This window comes from Passer domesticus, chromosome 13 (assembly GCF_036417665.1).
Source record: "Passer domesticus isolate bPasDom1 chromosome 13, bPasDom1.hap1, whole genome shotgun sequence".
NCBI classification, from domain to species: Eukaryota; Metazoa; Chordata; class Aves; order Passeriformes; family Passeridae; genus Passer; species Passer domesticus.
In genome coordinates, this window is record NC_087486.1 from 3,714,500 (window position 1) to 3,738,586 (window position 24,087).

A 24,087-nucleotide genomic window follows, 5' to 3' on the forward strand; every position below is an offset into this window, starting at 1 on the left:
GGAGCAGGATGACCTCCACCACTTCTTCCACAGTTATCCTGTGATGGTCCTGTTACATTGTGTGGCACTGGAAGAGCACTATTTTCAAAGACAGGAGCAAAAAGACCCCATTTTTTAGGATGGAAAATGACATTTGAATGAGAGAAGGGCAATGGGGCATCTTTAAGCCTGAGATGGGAATCAGTGACTCCAAAATTCTCACAGCATATTGCCATTCTAATCCTTTTAAATCTGGAGGCTGAGATAACAAGGACAGATCACAAGAGAAGAGAAATTGCAGAAGTTCACTGTTTAATAATCAAGATTTACTTTTTTTTTCAGAGAAAATAGCAAATAAAACACCTCATATCTCACAGACCCAACTACCATCTCTTCGACCTGTGCCAGGGAAGTGGAGAGTGGGAGTAATCTGCTTTAAGGAAATTACTTCCCTCACTGGGGGACACTTCCCAAAACGCAGTCCCCAGGAGAGGCCAAGAGAGGCAGAGCTCCAGCAAAACCCCCTTCAGTTGTGGTCCATCCTTCCAGGGGATGCTTTGCTGGTGCCAGGGGTGCTCACTCTTGGGTTTTGAAAGCTGGATTCACCCTCCCAGTGGGGCTGGGGCACAGGGCAGCAGTGGCCACAGGATGCCCAGCCTGAGCCCCCATCTGTGTCTGGCTGCCCCCCAGAAACACACATCAAAACAGAAATCAAAACTTCAGCCACTGTTTTTCCTTGGTTTTCTTCTTACACCTTTGAAATTGTGTCGGGTTTGGGTTGTTTTGTTGGGGTTTTTTTTTGTGTTTTTGTTTTGGTTTTTTTTGACAGCTTTGGAAGGTGAGTGAGTCATGATACATTTGAGATCTCTCTTAGATAACATCTAAGATGAGCACCTCCACAGCTCTTCCTCTCCTCTCTTGGGAGGAAGGGGCAGAGGCTGGGGTGGGAGTCACCCTTGCAGTGGAATGAGGGCCAAGCTCTCCCCACACCTCACTCAGTGCCCTCACCAGAACAAAATAAAATAAAATACAACCAGAATGAATTCTGTGCATGGTCCCAGTGCAAGGAAGCCACTGCTCACAGCTGAGCACCCTCCTGTGCCCAGGCCATGCCCATGGCCGAGGGAAGGATGTTATTTCCCTCTCACAGCTTCACTCTGCTGCTGGTGCAGCTGATCCTTTATTGTGTCCAGGCTCTTGGCCCATTTAATTTGTGAGCTCAACTTCCTCCTCCTCCTCCCCAGCACAGGCACGTGGCACTGTCGCAACTCTCTTGGATCCTTTGCCCTACTTTTTTCCCTTGACATTCACAGCGTTTGACAGGGCTTTTCAAGCTGCCATGGGATGATCCAAGGGTGGTGGTGCTGACTGCAGGGTTCCCACAACCCGGCTGGGGAGGAAGCTCTGGACTCGGTTATCATTCCGGTTCACCCTCTTTTCCCAAAGAGGAGCAGGCTGGATCAGCTTGGAAAGGACTTTGGTCCAACCTCCTGCTCAGGGCAGGGTTAGTGCTGAGATCTTATCAGGTTGCTCAGGGCTTTTCCCAGCTGAGAGCCCTCAAATGTGGATGTGCAATCTCCTTGGGCTGTCTGTGCCAGGATTTGGCTGTCACTATGGTAAAGAATTTTTTCGTTGTGCATCCAATTTCAACACCTTTTCTTTCAACCGCCTCATCTCCAAACCATGTACCACCATGAAGAGTCTGAATCCACCTGCTCAGGAACCTGCTTTTTTACTGGTCATTGCTGTTATATCCCCCTGAAATCTTCTTCCCACAAGTTTGGGTGACCCCACCTCCCTCAGCCTCGTCTCACTGAGCAAATGATCCAGCCCTCAACTCTTCTTGGTGGTTTTTCACTTCAGTTTTCCAATGTCTCTTATTTTGGGGCAGAGCCCAAAACTGAATAGTGGAGGGGATCCTGAGCCATGGGGACAGAGAGAGGGATTGCTCAGGGAGCAGGTGGGAGAGCTGTAGGAGAGTTTCAGGGCACGGATGAGATGTAGATGGTGACATTTGCAGGGAGCAGCAGGAGGATGTCAGAGTGCATTGGGTCCCTCATGGATTAGAGAACAGCTGAGCCTGCCCTGGGGTGAAAGGGCTGCCAGATGTTGGGAATCAGCCAACAGTTCCCTCCATCCCTATCACAGCTGAAGGGCTTAAATAGGAGCCCAGGGGAGGGATTTGTCTGCTTGCATGGACCACAGAGGAAAGAGAAGGTGAGGAGTTTGCTTAGTGATGTGAGTGTTGGTGTTTGTTTTTTGGGAGCTGGTGGGGGTTTTGTGGGTTTGTTGCCTGCTTTTGTGGGTGGGTTGTTTGTGGGTTTTTTTCCCTCTGAAATAAACAGTGTTGTTTAAGAGCTTCTTACAGGAGCAGCTGCAGTAATTGTGTGTGGTGTAGGTGTAGTATAAAGCAGCTCCAAAAATGCTGGAGAAAGCTTTGAAAATGTGGAAGACAAGGGTTACCCCAATACAGAAAGGAATAATGGGGGAGGAATAGGGTTTTGCCCCTATAGAAATGCAGGTGTCACAGGAAGAGCTGCTTGTCTCAAACCTCCTAAGGAGCTGGTGCTTCAAGCACATCTTTGGCTTTGTCACCCATGGGGCAATGAGGGACAAAGACTTCAAGAAGAAGGTAATTTCCTCAGGATTCTGGAGACAGCAGGGCTTTGGCAGAGCTTCAATCAGGAATTGAAGGATAAGGTCAAAACTGAGCTTCTGCAGGGGCAGAGGGATGCCCTTCACCCTTTGAAGCTAAAATTGCTCAATTAACTGTGGGTGAACAGAAGTGTTGCTGTCATGGCAGGGGCTGGCTCTGATGCTTCTGGCCTTCCCAAGGAATGCTGTGCCTTTCTTTGGCAGAGTGATTCTGGGGAGCCACCTGTGATAAAGCCATCAGTGCCTGGGAGCCGATGTAAACACATCCTCCGCTCCCAGACATGCCCAAAATCCTATTAACAGTTACACCAGGCCAGCGGGGGCTCTGATTTTGTCTGGTTGTGGTGCTGATCCGTTAGGAAGGAGCCAGGGGAGGCTGCCGGAGGTCACCTGCGCCCTCCCCTGTCCCCCAGGATGCGCCGTTCCCGGGCATTGGGCTCCCTCTGGTGACAGCCGGGAACGGGCTCTGCTCCTGCTGGAGAGGCTCCTTTTGGAGAGGAGCCCCAAAGCCCGACCTTTGGGAGAAGATCAGCCCTGTGAAAATGAACAAAATGCAATTTTAGGGGTCCTAGGCTCTGCTCGGGCAGGATCCATCCCCTCCCATCCCAGGCAGGATCCATCACCTCACACTCAGGGTGCAGTCCCCTTCCTATAGGGAACAAAAGGGAATGACTTCCTTGGCCTGAGAGAACTCATCCCCTCTCTTCCCACAGGGCATGGCTCACCTCTCCTGCAGACCCTGGAGGATGAAGTCTGGGGACAGAAAAATGCAGCTGGGGTGAGTTGGTTTCATATCTCTGTGATTTGGGGAACGCTTTTTGGTTACTCTGCCAGGTGCAAATATTGAGATTTAGCATCAGTGCTGGGACTCTGAGCTTGACACATTTGCTGCACTTTTCACTGAGCTCATCTGAGGCTTGGACTCAGCCTCTGGGAGGGATTTCCCCCCAGAAGAAAGGAGACACAGCCAGTGCCTGCTCCTGCATCCACCAGCTGTGGGACAGCACAGCCGCAGCATCCCGAGACCCCTGCACCCCAATGGGGTCTCAGGGGCCCTTCTGCTGCTGAGGGTGGGCTGCTGTTCCCTGCCGAGCCTCGGTGGCGTTTCCAGGTCCTGCCAATCCCTTGGAATGGTCCAGGCGTGGGCAGGGTGCAGTACTGCCGGTGGACACTGGATGCTGCCACAGACCGGGTGCTTTCATCTCTTCAGCCTAGCTCTGGCACCAGGCTGTGGTCCCTGAGATGTTTTGTTGTTTGTTTTGTTTTTTTCTTGTAAAACTCCAGCTCGTGGGCTGTGGTTAGGTGAGACCTAAGCTTCTACCTCCTGAAATAGATATATATTTGTATAAGCGTTTATATAGCTTAAGCTGAAATAGATATATATTTGTATAAGCGTTTATATAGTTTAAGCTGAAATAGATGTATATTTGTATAAACGTTTATATAGTTTAAGCTGAAATAGATATATGTTTGTATAACTGTTTATATAGTTTAAGCCCTTCTGATTTGAGGTCAGATGATGATTCAAGAAATAGGCTGAGAAAACTCGGTGACAGAAAAGCAAACTTGTTTGAAAAACCAGCATAATGTTGTATGGGAGGGGGAAAACAGTTCCAGTGGACATGGGACATGTTCCCTGGGATATTTCCAGCAAATGCTGCCCTGGTAGCTCCAGGAATCTGGCAGATGTCAGATATTAGGACACCTCTGTGATCCTCCTTGCCAAGCCCAGATAAAAGCCCTTATTTCTGCTTTCACAGGGCTCTTCTCCTTTAGCTGCTCCAGTTGTGCCAGGGTGTGCTGGTCAAACACTCAGCTTTGACCAGCCAAACCTCAACTCCCCTCAAAAGCAGCTCCAAGCTGCTGAGACAGGAGGGAGGACAAGTTGTAATTAGAGATGAGCCTCAACCCCTGCCCTCAGCAGATGGACAGTCCTTGGCTGATGGTGCTTTGCTCCATCGTGAGAATGAAGTGAAAATGAAAAGCACTTGAGCTTCCTGACTATGCCATGGCTTTGTTGCTCCTGCATGCTGGCAAGGTGATGGAGAGCCATGCTTTGCCTGTGGGGATTTGTGTTTAAAATGAGAGAATGTGCAGTTTAGGGACTGGTAGGGGGTCAGTGGAGGGTGTCTGGGGTAAGGGAGCAGCCTCATGGTAAAGCTGTGCCAGCAAGGAAAAAAGCTGGGCTCTTGGGGCAGTGGGAGGCTCTTTATGCCCTCAGGGGCACTGCTGACCCCAGAGGGGCTTCTTAAATTATCTGTGATGTGGGTTAGCCAAGGTGAGGGCACTCAGCACTGAGCCTGGGAATCAAAATGAGCAAAAACTTTCCTTAAGATCAGTCTGAGTGGTTCAGTGTCTGCAGCTTTTTCCAGCAATAGAAGGTCCCTGAGAGCAGGCACTGGGTGGAAGCAGAGGAGGGAGCTGGGTGTCCAGGGCACTCTGCTGTGGGACACGGGTGTGGGTGTGGAGCTCTCAGCCTGGCCAAAGGCTGGGGGGAGGCACCACCTGCAGATTCCCCTCTAGCCTTGCCCTGTTGCTTTTGGGGCACGTCTGTGCTGTCTGGAGAAAACCCTCTTGTACCCACGCTTCATTGTGACTCAGGGGAGCAGCACTGATGCAGGGCTTGAGGAGTGGTTTGGGTGAGCACACCTCCTGTAGGTCCCTGTAGGGCTGCAGAGCTTCTGGCAGTGGAGCAGGAGCTCCCTGCCATGCTGTCCCTGCCAGGTGAGACCAGGGCACTCCGTGCTGCCTCCTGCCCCTGTGGAGCTGTCGCCTCCTAATTGGTTCTGGCAGCAGCTTTAGCTGAAAAGATCCTGTCTGGTTTCCTTCCAGACTTTAGAGCAGGGCTTGTCCCATGCCTGTCCCAAGGCTTCTGCTCACCCTTCTGGAAAGACAATGCAGGAGGGGGTGTAAAATGAATCTGATTCTTGTGAGAGATGGACCAGTGCTGAAAACTCTGTCCCTGAGTCTCCATCTGCCCTCCTTACTGCCTGAATAGTCTGACAACTTAGTAATTGTTGTTACTGCTCTCTGGCCTGATTCAAGTTTCTTTGGAGAAAATACTGTGACTTCCTTTCCTTCCAGTTTCTGGAATTGTGCCCTGTACCTGACTGAGTCAGTGGATCTGTAATTACCTGTGGTGCCTACATTTCCATTAAGGGATTTTATATGTTAATCTCACAAGATTTAGTGCTCATTTTGGGGTTTTCATCTTGCTGGCTGCCCATAACCTCTTAGTGTGAAGTGCTGGGTTAACTGCAGGGCCAGCAGAGATGCAGGCAGGCATATTTCTCCCTAATTCATCCTTTTTCTTGATCCCAGCACCCAGCTGAGGCTCCTGGGCCAGCAGGGAGCTGTGGGGCTCTCAGCACACCTTTCCAAGCATCAGAGGGCAATGAATACCTCTGCATCAGTGATCTGAGTTTAAACAGACACCTATTTTGTCGCATCTCTCAGTTTAAAACCAGGTGAAGTGTCATAAACTTGGTCAGGGATTGTTGGGCTGAGTGAAGGACAAGCTATGAATTCATTTATCAGTGACAGCAGTGTCATCTCAGCTCCATAAAACTGAGTGTTATGTGATTTACTACTTGCTGAACTATATCTACCTAAATTTTTTGAAAGAGAAAATGCACATACAAAACACAATATTTAGATTCTGTTTAAAGAAGTCAGAAATTTCAGTTATTTACCTGCTTTCTTCCAGCAGCAGCTACTCATTAAATCCAAGCCAAAATAGCTTAACAGCTTCTGAATGTGTTTATCTCAGCTAATTTACTATTTGTGGGGGTGGAGGTATTGCCTAGGTGTAATTACAAACCCCCTGTATCTGAAGCTCAGAATTTCCTTCAGGTGGTAGACACAAATAATTTTGGATTTAATTTAGTACCATTTGTTATAGAAAAAGACTTTGCAACGTACCTGTTCTGTCTAGTCACATCTGTAAGGGATTAATCAGATTTAAAAAAATCCCACATCACTTTATCATTTTCATCTCTGAGGCAGTTTAATACACTTAACTTTTCCAAAAATGTGCTCATTTTGGTCCTGATTCAAGAAATATCCATCATTAGGACAGCAGAGGGACCCAAAAGTGCAGCAATTGCAGTTTAAGTGTCTGCTTGAAATTCTGCTCGTGTTCCTCCACTAAACTGATGCAGCTTTCACTGCTCACAAATATCACACACACACCCCTGTATGTCATGAAATGTGAATTGAATATAGAAAATTGGATAAACAATCGTAAGTTTTGCAAAATACAATTCTAGAGCTGCCTCATCTTGCCCTAGGAACAGGGTGTCTTAGAAAGTTTTACTAGAATTTGTTAAATTGACAATATTCTTACTGGGTCACCATTAGTTTTTTGAGTATGACCCAAACCGGGGGGGAAACACCTGAGGGGTAAATTTGGGTGCTCACCAGTGGAGCTCTTGGCTTGAAGCTCATCCATCATGCACAAAGCTCCTCCAGCCCCTGAGTCATTCCCATGCCACAGCACAGTGCCTGCCATGGAGCTGGAGCCCACTGGGCCAGTGAAAGAGATTCAAAGATAAACACACCCACTCCAAGGAACTTTTAAGAAGTGAGGGGGAAAAAAATCACAGAGCATTGGAGAAAACAAAGCTGGGGAGGAGGATTTTACCCACAGTTTTACTATAAGAACACACTCAGAAGCATGTTGAACAAGCTCAGCACTGACACCCATTTTTTTATCCATCTGTGAATATTTTCCTCCAATGTGAAACAATTTAAACGAGTTTATTGACCAGGCTGTGAACCATCATTCATGCCCAGCTGTCTGGCCCTCACTCTGTGCTCTAGGAGGAACGTGACAGATCCAGCTCAAAATCCAGGGGTTGATCTTGCAGCAAGTAGAACAGGCTGGAGAGGAAAAGCCCAATCAGATCTGAAGGTTGAGAGAATTGACTCAGGAATTTACAGTAAACTCTGACTTCTTTGATGCCCTGGTCCTGAGTTTGACTTGCTTTCCTCTCAAGAGCAGCACAAATTGTGAAGAACAAGGCTGCCAGTGCTGAATACCAAGTGCTTTAACACCACAGATATTTAGCACTAAAAATCTGATGCAATCTTAGTGTTTCAAAAGACCAAGGTCAAACTCTTCTGGGGTGTTGCAGGGAGAGGAGGGGACATCACTGAGCAGCAGTGACCGTGCAGGCTCTGCTCCAGGTCACCCAGTCCCCTTCCACTCAGGAGCTGCAGCCAAACCCGGTCCCTGCTGTGATAAATGATAAAAGCTGCTCTTTTCTGATACACAAACACCTTGAAAAATGGTGGGGTGTGAGCAGAGTGGGTGTGCAATTCCAACAAGGCAGTTTAAAGGAATGAAAAACCAACGCAACAAAAACTTCCAGGGGGTGTTAATGATGCACTTTTTACTGTGCCCAGCACCCCAGTGTAGTGCTCTGAGCATTATGCAATTTGAGAACAATCTCCCTTTGACTTGTACTCATTCTTAACAGAAAATTAATTGGTGGGAAAACCATTGGCCAGGAGAAACACAGAAATTAATGGCATGGCATTGTATGTGACTGTGTGTGGCAAGGACACAGGCCAAGCTCGGCACGGACTCCTGAGAGCTAAATGAGCAGCCAAGTGCCCAAAGCAGCATCAAAGCATCTCCAGAGATGAGCAAAGTTCCTAAATAAGCATAAATAATGAAGCTCAGGGCTCTATGAGGAAGCTCATCAGTATATAAATAGTTCATTTTGAAGTTCTCTGTTATAAAACGCTATCAGAAAAGGGCTGATGCATGAATGAGATTGAGGCCTTGTGTGATTATCAGTGATCCAAAGGATGATAGAGATGGGCTGGGAAATACATGTCTAAAGTGGTGTGGTGCAGCAGATAAAGCCAGGAGAGTCAAACTCAGCACTGAGAGCCCTCAGAGCTGTTTTTCAGCATTTTTAGGAAAACCTAACCAGAGCTGTTCGCCTGCCATCACGAGGCAGTTCTTGCTGAATCTTTGGGGCTGCTTTATCCAAAGCATGTCCTTGCTGGTGCAGAGCCCATTCCAAGCACAGATATCAGCACCAGTCTCTGCTAACAAGATATTGCCAATATTGTTCACACAGGAAAGTTGTAATGCCTGCAAGATGTCCCTTGTCTTCTCCAGGATAGAGTAGAATTTTTACCATCCACTGCTGTTATTCTCTTCCTCAGCATTTTCTTTTCACTGAAATTGTTCTCTGTGAATCCCCCTCAGCCAAAGCACTTCACCAGGCACCCTTTGTTGTGTGCAGCAGTTGCTAATATCCACCAGTACCTGCCACAACTGCTGTGGTGACAACAGTGAAATGTCCAAGGATTCTGCCTCTTCATCCAGCATTTCTTGTTTTAAGCAGCTTTAATGAATCAGGAGAACTGTGTGCTTTTCTTTACTCTCTGAAATACAGTTTTTACCTGGCCTTTGTCTAATTGGGGGCAAGTATTCAGCACTTCTCACATCAGCCTTAAATACATCTGAACAGACAGAGTGGAAAATTGTCTTAAACCCTTTGGCATCCACTTGCTGTCAGTTGAATGTCAAGTCAGGAATAAAAATTGGCAACTATCTGTAGACTTCACAGTCATGCAGCAGGATTTGTGGGGCTGGATTTGCAGTTCAGTTGTCATTCCATGCACCTCCAGTGATGAGCATTCATGCCACAGCGAGGCATTGGAGTTGTCAGCTATCCAGGGCTTACTGAAATAACTTCATTTTGAAATGGACTGTCTCTTCTGCTCTGAATAATCAGACAGAACAACATACAAAATGTTTGACGTGTACTGGGAGCCTGAGACAGTCTCTGACACATGAAAATATTTGGAATAGTTCAGACTCCATTTAATGCTTCTCCAGAGTTTTGCAGAACGGTAAATTATGAGCTCTGTAATTAAGTTGTATGCTCCCTCTCTTTAATTATACTTTAATACTGTTTCTTTTAATAGAGATAGTGAAAGCCATTAATCAAATACTTCTCAGGCACCTCAATATCACCTAAAAGGAAAGTAAATGTTAGCAGGGAATAAACCTTTAAACTTTGCTGTCCATAGTTATTCTCCAGGATTAACTACATTTTAGAACTACAAGTAGGTCAAATCCGCCTTCCCTGTTGGAGAAACAAAAAATCAGCACAGGTGTTTTCCTCTGCATTTATGAGCAATAAATACATTGTTGTGGGGCTAAACTACCCATTTATCCTTGCAGTTACTGTGGAGTTTGGCACAGCCACATTGCAGGTATAGCCCAGAGCAGCCCTGCAGTGCAGGCAGGAGCTGCTCTGTGTGACCCATTCCCATCTTCCTCAGCACCTCCAATTCTTTTATTGCAGGCTATTAGCCCTTCCTATTCCCTTTAGCTTCTGCCTGAGGACTTTTCTATGAAGGTGCTGAACTCTTTTCTGAACCTGCTGATGCCACCTGCCTCCACAACCAACCATGGCAACAAAATCCAGATTTATTCCTGCTGCTTTTACCATTCTAACCCACTCTTCCATCAGTGCCCCCTGATTCTTGTAGTCATTTGAACATCGGGCTTGTGCTTGCCTTATCCACAGCTTCACGATTTTAAAAATCTCAGCCAAGTAAATCCCAGCAGCATTTTTAGAAGATAACCAAATCAAACAGCAAAACTAGTCTTCAAACAGAAAATATGGTAAGGGAAATAATATTAGTCATAAAAGACATAACTTGTCAGCAGGAGCTCTGTGTTACCATCACTTTGAGATCACACTTGCATGTTCCAGCTCAGCTTATAAAATATTTGAAAGGGGAGTGCACATCACCTTCAGATCAGTGAATGCTCTCAAATTCTGGGACAAAACCCCATGTCACTGAAATAAAATCATGATTGATTTTTTAAAGTTTCCTTGCATAAAGCAAAAGAAATGAGTATTGCTCATTCCCTGTAACCTGTTTGTAGGCAAACTTAGAGAAAAAAAAAAAGAGGCACATGTTTATATACATTCCCTTGGTTTGGTTTTCTCTCTCTGCCCAGCACAAACTCCACAGCTGATTTAATTGCAATGCCTTGACTTCTTTCCACTGTTCAAAGTCAAAGGAATTCCAGGGCACCATACACCAGCCCCTCATTCCATGATCTCTGCTGCTGCAGCTTTTCCAGGAAAGGATCACAGTTGTAAGCTCAGGGATTCTCCCTGTGCTGTCTGTACAGGGGTCAGGCAGCTCCTTGATCAGAAATCAGCTCTAGGAGACAAAACTGCAGCTCTTCACCCTCCATGCTTACCCAAAGCACCACTTTTATGCATCAGGTTTCTGGTTTGCTCTGGCAAAGGCAGCTGGGGTTGGCACTAAAGCACACAGAGCCCTGGACAAGGACCTGGATGTTTTCTGACAGGTCACTGAGCCGGAGCCCCATCCCAGCAGCTCATTTGTGCCTGCTGTCCTGACAGCCTGACATGTGCTGTCAGGGCTCCTTTCCTGGCCAGCCTGGTGCTGCACCACTTCCCTAATCCACAGAGGCACACAGCAGGCTCTTACTCAACTCCTGATGCAAACCCAGTGTCTCTGATCCCCCCTAAATTAATATGATTGATGGTTCCTCTGTTATGCAAGCTAAATACTGAAGGCAGCACGGGACACAAAGTATGAAAAAAGGTATTTATTATTTACACAACTGCTATAGTTCCTTAAGAACAATATATACCATTTTTTATTTGAAAGGGTCAGTCTTCTTTCAAATCCATGAACTGCATAATGCACAAGTGTTGGAAATGCCAAACAGCAGTCACATCACACTTCTATAGTGCAGGCATAAGCAGCGCAAGTAAATGATATTTTAAGAACAGTATGGCTGAATATTGTATTTAAACACAGTGTTTGCACTTTGACAAGATTTAGCTAGAAGAGAACAAGGGTTTTGTTCATGCTTTGTTAGGAATGTGACTTTCCCATCTGAGGTTTAAACCCTTTATCTGAGATATGGGGATTTTTCAGGCAGACTGCTTTTCACTGATCAAATAACAGTGGGTTTCTCTCCCTCAAACTTCAATCTTTTGTTTTCCAGTAAACACTGCTTTATAGTACAAGTTCACACACTGGGGTAAACTGGCCACAGAGGTGGTACTTTCCCATCTTACTGTCTTGCACAGAGAAACACTGACATACTAATACATACCAAACTTAGACAACTTGTAATTTATAGACTTAAATACTGGAATGGGAGAGGGAGACTGTTTCTAAAGATGGAGGGAATAGAGGACTTATACAATTCATACACTGCCAAGGTTGGCTTTTTAATCAACATTTTTGGTCTAAATATCATTTTTTTCCTAGTCTCAGAATGGTTTTGGTCTTTGATGGTTATGGTTATACTTCAGCAGCAAAGGAGAGGAAAGTATTTTGAGAAGTAACACCAGAACTGAATGCAAGAAAAAGCAACTGACTTGTTTCTCCCACTTTGAGCTTATTGCTGTGATCTTTTAAAAAACCCACAACCAACCAGCTGGAAGACCAAGTTTAGCAGTCGTTCTGGCATTGGGTCCAGTGTCCAGCACTATTATACTCTAGCACAAAAGCAAGGAAAAGTCCAATGATCTTAGTGATGTTCCCTTCAATTCAGTGCCACACAGTTTTATTAGTGTTATTGTCCTTGCTTCTTTGAAAGATACCTGAAAGAAACAAAGTAGAGATTTTCACCAAGTAAGAGGTGACCACAAATATAGCTGAGATCTTAAGATCAAAGTGTGACTGCTTTCTTTTCTCACCAACAATCCTCTACTGATAGCCAAAAATCAGAAATGCAATCAATACCACTTATGATTTTTATTTAATTTCAACATCTTTCAATTCCATGATAGGTTATCTTGCGGTAATTCAAAGTCATGTTTTAGTTAGACTCTATCAGGCTTTTTAAACAAAAGGGAGGAAGGAAATGGAAACCTGTTTCATTCTAAGAGGATGGAAAATTACATCAGTTGGAGAAGTGGCTTTTATATCCTTTAAGATGAAAAGGCCCATTAGTAATGGCACTCCTTCAAATAAATTCAGGACTTTAATGAACTGATGCAGCATAACCTGAAAAGAACAGCCCTGCAGCAGCTTCTCTGGAGAGTCTGAGTGACTCTGAACTGCTTGTATTCTGATCTCACAGCTCTCTTAGCACCACAGCTGGAGCAATCTGCCTGTGCGGTGTGAAAAGGCTTTGCAAATACTCTAGGAGAAGAATCCAACCAATTTCACTGACAGTGTGAAATATCCAGTGAATTTCACTGCTTTTAAGGTTTAACATTTCACTTTCTGTTCTATTCAGAAAAGAAAATTTGTATCAAGGCTGTAAGGCTCCATTTTTTAAACACCAAAGGAGTGGTTTCCAACAGTTTTTTTTCACATGCATTGAAGCCAGAGGGCTGTTGCATAAAACTAAGAATCATTTTGCTGAAGCCCTTCAGTTAATCACTTTCTAGCAAGAATTAGGATGCTAACTGGTGCCCTGAGCACTTGGAAAACTGTTTGTAAGACAGTTACTTGGAGCTGATGAATCCTGCAATACCACCCAACCCGGATGTGCCTAAGAACTACACTAACACAACAAAGCTTTCAAAGAACTTCTACAAAAGTTGCCTGAAAGGATTTGGAATCTGAACCCATAATCTAACTTTGGTGGGGTGGAAAGAAAGAGGTTTCCAGGGACCATGTTCCTTCAAAATTCTTTTCCTTTTAGGATGCATAATTGCATAATTGGCAGGGCTGAGTGCTGGAGAAGTAGGAAAACACAGATGCATTCTGTCAAAATCTTATCATTTTAGGGAAGCTGTCCCAACACTACAGCTCTATTAAAATTCTCCTCAAACTAAAGGACCTTTATAACTGTAAGTTATACAGTTCATCAGTTCCATTGTTTCTGGTCTTTATAGAGAGTCAGGGACAGAAGGAAGCAAGAATTTTGCCTTTTTTCTTACCTTTCCCAATGTTTGTGATTCAGCTCCAAAAAGTCATCTAATTTTGCTATTTCTTTGAGGTATTGGGTGAGCTTTAGAAGCTCCTTGTCTTTATCCCGATTTAAATGTGCTTTCATAAAAGGCCTTATCTGTACAAAAGAAAGAAACTGGGTATAACCATTTGATCACAGAAAGAAAAAGGCTTTAGATTCTCTATTATTTACCATCTGACTAAAATATATTTTCAGTACTATGAAAAGTTAAAACTTTTCACAGGAAAGAGGAAAAAAAACTTCTCCAGCAGTGGTCAGATCAAATTTGTCCTGTTCATGCAAACTGGACTGAGGGGGTTTTTACCTTGCACCAACCAGAAAAAAATTCTTTTCTCTTGCACTTCTTCAAGCCTTCCCCCTGCCCCCAGACAGACTGATAAAATGATCTGGAATGGACTGTCACATTTTCTAATTGATTTCACAGAGCTTTTTGCAGGAGGGGTTTTCAGCTCAGCATTCTCAGTTGTGTGGTATCATTGGAACCAGATGCTTTTTTTCAGCAAAAAGCCCTTGACTACAACCAGAGCTGTTGTGAAAAGAGGTATCAGAAGCAAAGCTTGGAATACATTATTCCTGGGCCTTGTTTTAGTGATTCAGTGCTCTTGTCTGCAGCTGTTAACAATACTTTGACAAACATTTTTCCAATCTGATCAGTGGGACCTCTCTGGATAATCCCCTCCCAGCAAGATCTTTGCCATTCCTGATTCTCCTTCCAGTTAAGACAATCTTTCTAGATCTCGTCAACTGCTCTCCTCTTCACATCATGGATACTTTCAAAGAGATACCATCTTGAACTTCTGCATTTGAAAACACCTTTTTCTTTTTTAGAGAGATTTATGTGAGTTCTTTTAGTACAACGCTGCTCTACCATCTACATGTATGTAGAAATTTAAGCTGCATTCTTATTCAGAACCAGCAGTAATAACAGAGCACACACTGGTTGACAGTTGTATAAAATGAAATATTTGCTGTTCTATAGTCAAAATGTCTCAAGGTACTAATTATTTCTCATATAGAATACTTGTGATTATTCTGTCATACTATCATGAAGTACAGCCAGTTGTTATTTGACTTCTTTTTGAATATGACCACTCTGGAGATTGAACATCACATTTTCAATGGTGTCTGTCAGCAATGCCCAGGCTGATTACAGCTTGCAGGTATAACTCCGGCAGAAGTAACAATTTAATTGATTTTAGTAATCTCTTAAACACTCACTTAATAGTGACACAAGGTTTATTTAATACTACTATTAAGGAAGTACTAAACAAGACAAATGGCACTGTGAATTAAAAGGTTTAACAAAACATGCATTTTTGCTAGTTAAGAATAGTCTTTCTTTATGCTACAGCAAAAAAGTAGGAGAAAGTACTACTTGAAGTATCAAGAAAAAGTAGCAGTAAATGAAAATTCCAGTTTCCATTACCTTGAGTCCATTCTGTGGGTTCATCAGGAAGTTTCGGCCAATATCATCAAACATAATAGTATTTTTTTTGCTGTAATATTCTGAAAACTTTCCCCAGATAACACCAAGAGGCTTCACCTGCAAACACAACACAATACAAGGTATCTGAGCCAAATCAGATCACGTGCAGGAGATGAAAATGCCATCTAGAGGAACCTGAGTCCTAATTTGAATGAACACTTGTATTCCTTTGCTTAACCATTAGAAGATAGTTTGGCTTTAACAAAGGAAGATGTGAAATAATACAACATAAATACCCCCCACATAAGGAAAACCTTTCTGTTGGCACTAAGTTTTCTTGCAACAGTTACCTACTGTTTGATTTGAAAGCTCTGACATCTAAAGATACCCCTCAAAACATTAATAGAGACTTCCAGTAGAAAAAAATCTGTGGTTCCAAGATTCTTGCAGTTTTATTGCATGAAAACCCTCAAACAACTTTTCTTGTTGAGTATTTTAAAGGGGTGTGATAAAATGCCAGCAGAATGTAGAAAAAGATTAGGAGAAAAATTGGTACTCACATCTATGAGTCCTCTGCGAGGAGTGTGCACTGTTATCATGGCAGCACTGTCCAGCATGAAAGTGATCTTGTAGTTTGCATTGGTACTCACCCCAAGCTCCTGCATCACAAAGATTTATGATTAAAGCCTCTAATTATGACACTTTTACTGCTCAACAACTGGAACCACAATTAGAGTACATTGTTTGTCACGGGGTGAGCTGTGGAGGTTTACCAGAGACACACTAAAAATAGATACCTGGGGAAATTTGCATTTGTTACATAATGAGGATCATAAAAGTGCACACAGGGATTTATTTTTAGTGTTTAATATCAGGAACTTAACAGCTGATGCTGGCAGAAAATCAAAGCAACTTTGCAGAGAAGGCAACATACAGAGAGGTTTTGCTCATACCTTCATGCACAACCTCTCACAAGTTCTCCACACCTCAGCTTAACTTTACAATTGTGTTCTGGCTGCTCTTTGTTCCTCACAGTGATTTGCACAAATCACAGCCTAATCCAAGATGGAATACCCAGGAACATCTCACTGTCACTGTTCCCTCCTGCACATGTCCAAGATAACCAGTGTAAGTGTCAATTTGCACTTTTAAGATTTGGTAACTCCTGAAATACTCTCAGTAAAACAACCTTCTTAGAAAAAAAAAAAAAACTTAAGACTAGATGAGGGAGCATCATTTCCATTTCAGATCCTTTCCAAAGCTGAAAAGTACCAGTAAAATCTGCTGACTTGGTACAACACAGACATTGCTGACAACTTCTGGTGTGTGAAACAGCAGCAATATGCAAACCTGAGTAACAGTGAGAAAATACCCACTGCAGCAGTTCTCTTGCAACTATCCAGCCACACTTACCTGATTTGTTTTTATTTAAAAAAGCAATCTTGCAAATGAAATGCTCTTCCTACCTGGGTCAGTATCCTGTTACACTGACAGAACCAGCTGTTCAAGAATGTTTGAATTTCAGGCATAAAAAGGTGGTAACTGAGAGATTAAATTTGCTTGTCTGATACTCCCTTCTTTTAAATGCTGTTCCTGCTTTGTACTTGAAACCAGAAACTTTAATGCCAGGTATTGCTGGAATCACAGCCCCCTGATCAAAAGTGAAACTTTGGGAAGGAAGCACCCCTGGTGCCATCAGTTTAAGGAGAAACAGAAAGTGGCATCTAGTGGCAGGAATCTCAGTGGATCAGGGTCCAGGAGGAGGGCTGGAAAAGCAACCTGGAAATGCAGAAAGTGACCAGTGCAGGGGGAAAAGCCCAGTTTTGAACAATGGTTTTCCACAAGATTGAGTCCTAGCACTGCTATGACAACACAATATGTGACACTTACACCAGAATAATGTTTGCAAGGCTCAGCACTGATTTTACTTGCACTAACTCCATAGTTCTGACTAAAGATTCTCATTTCTAAGAGGCATTTTTGTTCAGAAAAAATTGTAGCAATTAATTATTTTGAGGAAGAGAACACTGGAAAAATGTGTTTTGCTCTCTAAAAACCTGAAAAATAGTGCATAATAAAAGCTTAAATTTGGAAAGGTTTTTCCTGGAAATAACTTTTGATTTATAAACACAAAAAACCCCTAGCCCACCAACCAAACACACAGCAATTCTTAGTAAGCTCATTAGATTTAAAGCTGACTGTAAATATGTTTACCACGAGGTCAGCTGTTCAAAACTGGCTTCCTGCCTGATTCCAGGAGGAAAGAAACCAGAAAGTGAAAGAGCTCTTATGGGATGTTTAACAAGGCAGAGGAAGCAACAGAACCCCCAGCTGCAAGAGGAAAAGATAAATATGAGAAGAGTTTCCTCTTGATAACCTACTCGAGCATGTCACATCTGTCTGCTCCTTTAAAAAAATCACATTTAAAGACTGGAGCTCTATAATTAGAGGTAAGATGAAAGCAACTGTGCAGGGCTGTGTGACGAATCCAAGTTACAGCAGGTACTGACTTGTGTTTAGTTCTGCTAAATTTAGCACCTACTGCTGATAGTTTGTGTGGAATTCTAAAATTAGATTTAATCTAGTTTTGTGATAAAGATCATTTCAAGTGACTGTGGAAATTGAAACAACTCAGTTATGATTCATACAACCTCCTCTGTTTCTAACCTGCTCTACAATGCTGAGCATGAGCACAGCTGCATGAAGGGTTACCCAGACCAGAAACAAATCACATGTTTTCAGAACAACTTACTTTCATTTTGGCTTCAATCCACTTCATATTAGTAGCAGCTGAAACAAAAGGGAAAAACCAGAAAGAATACTTTATCAAAGTAAGTCATTGGCAGGCAAAAAAAAAAAGCTAAGAACTTGTTCACTTAATATGTCATTTTTTTACACAGAACTTAATTTTAGAAAGATCCACCTTTGTTGCAGCTTTTAGGGCCTTAAAGAAAGTCTTCCTTCATGGAAGTCTATTTTTATTTGGAAAAGCTTACTTTTCAAATTAACAACTAGATGAAGCACTGCAAATATTTAAAGCATTTTCCAGATCAGCTGTTACTGAACCACAGCCTGTAAGACCATGGATACACCTGGCTTGAGGAACCCCACTGCCTGTGCAGGATTTCCTCCTGGAAACAATGATAGGAATACATAAAATCTGGAAAGGACAAAGTGTCAACATTGCTTCCTGATCTAAGAATATGGAGAAACATTGTTCAAGACTATGAAAATAGAATTTTGTTATGGTTTGAACCCTGCATTGGCTAAAGTCTGCTCTCCAGCTGTTGGACAGGAATTGAACTAGAATGCACAGGCAAAGGATCAACCAAGCACCCCTGCAGACAGGAGAGTTTGGGTCATTTGGCAGCTCACTATGTGTTGTCTGCATTGAGATAATTTGTAAAATCACTATCAGTGTTCTGATGTTGATTATACAGCTCTGTTTCAAGCACTTCTTTGTACAAAGTAACAAAGTGAAGTGATGCTGAGCTTTATCCTGTGACTAGACCCATTCCTGTGAGCAGTATGTGGGGCTTTTTCACATAAGAATTGGTATTTTTCTAAAATATCTCTAACAGTTGTGCAAATTACAGCCAAATGTTTCTGTATCATTTTAGATCTTGTGACTCACACTAAAAAGCAATATAAAAGCCTCCCACCTGGAGTCTCTGCTCTGGATGACTATTTACAATAAATTCTCAGGCATAGAGTGTAATACTTACACCAAATTACAATATCATAGTCCTCATAGGCAGAAGTCAGGAATTCATGAAGGTATGGCCTCATCAGCTCTACCCCAGTTTCAGCACATGACCTGTGGTCTGAACAGAATATAACAGATAAGCAATCCAGTATTAAAGTATTAGATATTAAAGTATTAGATATTAAAGTCCAGTCTGATTTTCCTTTCTATCCACAGACACAAAGAGTTTCATGAGGGAAGCACTGAAGCACTTTAAGGTCATGAATGATTTGATATCAAACTCCCATTCCCATTTTAAAGGTGGAAAGACAAAGCAGAGGGAATATTTATCTGTTGGTCTTACAACTACTTGAGAGCTTAGCAATAATTAAATCAAGAGATCTCTGAGTGTGAATATCTTTGAAGAGTCAGGGAAAATCATCTGTGCACTTAGCAAATTGGTAACTGGCCAGATAGGAAACAGATTACTTCAAGCCTAGTCCAGTCAATTGTGTGAACATATATCAAGCTCATTTCAGAGATGCAAACATTCCTGCTCCAATTCCAAAACTGCTGCAAAATCTGCCAGCAGAAGACCTCTCAATAAAAATTTTAAACTTAGAAATAGGTTGAATTTTGATGTCAGATTGGAAACAAATGTCATCAAAAAGGAAAGCTAAGGAAAGGTATAAGGGAAGGTATTATTTACTGCTCGCAGTCATGCTGCCACAGCACACCTACAAACCAGAAAATTAAGTTAGAAGGAAAAATCTGGCTTTAAAAAAAAACCAGCTTGACAGAATTTTCAAGAAAAACGTGTTTTTGTGAATGTTTAGTAATGATATGTAAATAAAATTTGAAGCTGTTCTCCCACACCCCCCAAAAGCAGAGTCAATCAGGTACAGAATGGGATCATTATTTTACAGTACCTTGCCCTGCTACTGTGATGGTCAAGATACAAGTTATCAAGGGAAAGACTATCAGGACAAAAGACTAAACTGCTGCTTTTTTATGTCCTTTTGCAGCAATTAAATAGTTGCTGCGCTAAAATCTACAACATGCAACATTTTAAAATGCTTTTTAAAATGTGAGCAGAAGACAAAAATCATACAAAGCAGAAGTTGTACAGCGCAGCAAAGCAAAAATCAAGAAACCTGATCTGGCAAATAAATTGAGCTCTTAAACAAACAAAAACCACAAATTGTATAAAAACTCACCAAATAGTGTGTAATCAACATCTAGCACCAGCAGCTTTTTTCCTTCTCTAGGAGGATTCAGAATTTCCACTTTGTATTCTTTAACTCTACGGGAAATTTTTAGTAGATTTTCTTCCCTGACGTAACAGTGCAAAAAGTTACAGTTAGTTAAAATGTACACTCTACAGTCTGTTACAACAAAATGTTTTAACAGCTTGAACTCCTAACCTATTTTCTACTTCCACAACTTCCTCTTCAATGTCAAAGTCATTGACCACATCATCATTATCTGGAGGTGGCCCAAGGACATCTTCCTAGAGGAAAGAAAATAATAAAAGATAAAAGGATCAGAGAGGGAAAATAATAATGGATACCAAGCTTCTGTTACTGCACATTGCAGGAGTACTATTTAACCAAAATTTTTTCACTTTACTAGTGGAAAGAATTACTAAAGTATACTGATGATTGTTCAGATTTAAAAAGTGAGCATCACAATAATAGGTTTGTATTTTGTATTTTGCTCTGAGAGTTCTGCAGCAAAATTTATTTTACATTAAAAAATGCCAACAGAAATATATTGTACTATCATTTTTTTAAATGATAACTGGAAAATTCAAAATTTAAAATCACAATTAGGAGACACTAAGCATCTTTTGCTGTTTAAGCTAATAAACAAGCAAATTATTTACCAAACTCTCTTCACGAGTGCCCATCATCATTATCTTAGTATTTGGTTTCAACTTGAGGGCTCCAAGCTTAACATCATCATCTGCAGGTTTGCCTGTAATGCAGATTTTTTTTTTTAATTGAGATAGAGATTTTAGAAAAATGTTCATACAATCCATGTGTAATTGAAATAAGCTCCCTGTAAAATACCAGCTATGCCAAGCTGTGTTATCATCATCTTCCACATACAGTTCTTGGTTTTGGTTGGGATTGAGTTGATTTTCTTCTTGGTAACTGGTGCAGTGCTGGGTTTGGGGTTTAATTTGAAAATATGTTGATGGCACACCAATGGTTTAGCTGGTGCCAAGCAGTGCTTGCTCTAAATCAAGAACTTTTCAGTTTCCTGTGCTCTGCCAGTGAGCAGGTGCACAAGGAGCTGGGGGAACTGGGCACAGGGATATTCCAGAGCACAGCACTCATGGCCAGAGCATAAACAGGGGGAATTGGCTGGGAGACACCGACTGCTGCTCAGGGACTGGATGGGCATTGGCCAGTGGGTGTGAGCAGCTGCACTGTGGCACTGCTTTCTCTTGGGTTTTATGCCTCTTACTCCTCTCTTCATTACTATAATAGTTAGTATAATATTTTATTATCTTTCAGTCACTGAACTCTTCTTATCTCAACCCATGAGGTTTACTTTTTTTACTCTCGATTCTCCTCCCCACTAGGACAGGGCAGTGTGAACCACTAAAAAATGACCAGACAGATGTATTAATAACAAACAATATCCAGTGATGTATGAAGTGTCTGTATTCATGTTCATTCCAGAGCTACAGCTGGGAAGTGGATGCTCTGTTAGTGCACACATCCTGCCCAGATTAGGGGATGTTTGTCCTTAAACACCTCAGGCACATCCCCAGCAAGCAGTAAGTAAGGACAGTTACCCTTCATTTTAAGCCCAAGCAGTTTCTGACGCTCTGGTAACACTCCAGTGAGGCCCTTCAGAGACTGTTTCAGGTCCAGCACTGTGTCTTCTTCTGACAGCGAGGTTATTGTGTACTCCTGTCCACCCCATTTTATTATGAGAGAGAGAGACATCCTTGAAGCATATGTTCAGTGTTACTGTCTGAAAAATCTGCTGCAGGAGGGAAACACAAAGATCATGTAAGGAAGAAAGAGGAGAACTACTCTTTCCAGAAGACAAACCACAACATCTACTTAAATCATTGATTCTTTATTATATTGGACATCAAAGAGCTGTTTGTTTCCCCTGAGCAGATGATAAATGTGTTGAGAAAGTGCTGAAACAAAGGGAGAAAGAACAGTGTTAAAACTGGGGCTCTGAGTTCCACTTTGATGTTTTCAGCAATGTCACATTCACATCTGCTGGGTGCTCTGTGCAGGTACAGCCTGTGCACTGCACACTCGAGCAGAGCACTGCAGCACCACAAAAGCCATTGCAAAGCTCAGAAATGTCCTCTGCAACACTTATGCAACCAAACCAGCCATGGGCGCCTTTACAGATGTAATAACACAACAGCAAGTATGAAATCCCCAGCAGATATGAGCCCATAAAAATAGTTCTGAGCCCAACAGTTCATTTTTGGCACTGGATTTCTCTAATCCCTTCCACTGTGCAATACCTGCACTAATGCACACCCCAGGTCACATCTCACTGTAGCAATATCAAAGCAGGAATTTGAAAACAAAGCCAAAACACACACCCACACAATGCAATTACACTCAGAGAACTGCATTTTCATGGCAGTGCTGACAAAATAACCATAATTATACTATCTTTAATTTACACAGCATCGTTTATACAAATTGTATTTAACAGTTTAGTCCTACATCAAACACAGCAGAAAAACAAGATTTTTAGCTTAATGCAAAGGAAGAACATGTTTTTTCTCTGTTAGGGCTTAGAAATAGAATCAAGGAGATAGAAAGGTGTGAAAAGGCTGCTACAGACAGTCAGGAGATGCAGAGAAGGCCTCTGCACCACTGTTGGTGAAATTGTCCTCAAATGACTGATATTCAAAAAACAGAGCACATCTGTGAAAAATCTAGGGTTATCAACCTTCAAGAAATGCAGGTCTAGCAATTCTAAAAAAATCTCAAAACTCTGATCCTTCTTCCTCTCTGACTTTGTATTCCCAGAAATTACCCACTCAGAAAAAAACTCTCTTTTACACAGTAAAGGCTATGGGGAAGAAACCTGCAATTGCTCAGGCACAGCCACCAAGCTCAGAGCAGATGAGAATTAGTCTAGGTACAACCTCCTTGCTAAGGATATTACAAACCTCACCTCCACACTACTGCCTCTGAGAGCCCTGGAAACAAATTGAAGAGGAAAACTTGTATCACTGGGAAATGAATTTATTTTTTTATCCAAAATTGTCAAATCAGATTGGGACCTGGCATGACACGGTGAAAAAGACTCATGAAAAAGGGGTCTTAGAAGCACTAAGAAATTCTACTGAGGCTGTATGGTATTGACACACAGTGTCATTATCATAAATTATTCCCATCCATAATCCTTAGACCAAGTCAGAAAGGAGAGTTTATTGTCTGTTTCCTTACCTGTGCCATACACCTCAAATCATTCTGCAAGGACGTGCACAGGGCAAGAACTGGAAGAAAACTTCTGCAGTCTCTGTCCAGTGCTAAACTGAAAAGATCATCCCTCCAAAGCTGAGCACCTGAGCAACCCTCAATCCTCACAGATCTACAGCTCTGTCACCACAAATGCTACAGGAAACAAGACACTTCTGTCCCCTGCCAAAACACTCAGGGGTCCGAATCAAGGAAAATGGGAAAATGGTTTGGGAGAAGAAAAAGACACAGGGATTTCCAAGGGTTCCACCACCGGGGCTGGGCGCTGTGCAGAACTGAAGCTAATTTTGCTTCCTTTGGTTAATTCTGGGCCACCAAGACCCAGTGGGTTGGAAAGCCACGGGTCACAGAAATCCTGCCAGCTCTGCTGTTAAACTGCAGCACCGCACCACTCTCCTTGGAGGACGGAACAAGCATCCACATCTCTGAGCTCGCTAACCAACCAACCCCAACCCCCTGGAACAGCCGAGTGCCGCGGAGCGCTCGGGGCCGCATCCCCACAGCTGTGGGACGGGGCCCGGGGCCGCGGGCTGCTCTGTCAGCGGGGCTCTCCTGCCCCGGCAGCGGCGCGGCCCCACCGGGAGCGCCCGCTCGGGGCCGCGGAGCCGCTCCCGCCCCGCGGCGGCACCGGCCCGGCCGCGACACCCGCCCGCCCCCGGCCTCCCCCCGGCCCCCGCCGCACCCACCGGGCTGTGCGGGGCCGCCGATCCGCCCCCGCCCTGGCAGCGCGCAGCGGGCGCTCACCCCGGCAGCGGCACCGGCACCGGCTCCGTCCCGGCTCCGCCGCGCAGGAAGCGGAACTGGCGCGCGGCGGAAGCGGGAGGCGCCCGGATGTGCGCGGGGCCGGGCCCGGGGGAACCGCCGGCCCCGAGCGGGGCCCGGGCAGCGCCGAGCTCCGCGGGGCATGCCGCGG

At 43.4% G+C, this 24,087-nt stretch overlaps 1 protein-coding gene across 4 annotated transcripts; it reads right to left on the bottom strand.

Moving 5' to 3' along the window:
* Positions 1-11,239: 11,239 nt before the first annotated feature.
* Positions 11,240-23,986, bottom strand: UBLCP1 (ubiquitin like domain containing CTD phosphatase 1). Of its 4 annotated transcripts, none has more exons than XM_064387487.1 (11): positions 23,861-23,986; positions 21,503-21,696; positions 20,582-20,673; positions 20,121-20,206; positions 19,914-20,029; positions 18,737-18,835; positions 17,764-17,801; positions 15,572-15,670; positions 15,012-15,128; positions 13,554-13,681; positions 11,240-12,263 (listed from the first exon to the last, which is right to left on the bottom strand). In XM_064387487.1, exons 2-11 carry the CDS (start codon positions 21,654-21,656, stop codon positions 12,236-12,238), a joined length of 957 nt encoding a protein of 318 aa, XP_064243557.1. In that variant the 5' UTR covers positions 21,657-21,696; positions 23,861-23,986; the 3' UTR covers positions 11,240-12,235. The 4 variants fall into 4 exon arrangements, with proteins under 4 accessions (XP_064243557.1, XP_064243559.1, XP_064243558.1 ...); XM_064387489.1 differs by having other exon boundaries at positions 21,503-21,693; positions 23,861-23,973; XM_064387488.1 differs by having other exon boundaries at positions 23,919-23,967.
* Positions 23,987-24,087: the final 101 nt, after the last annotated feature.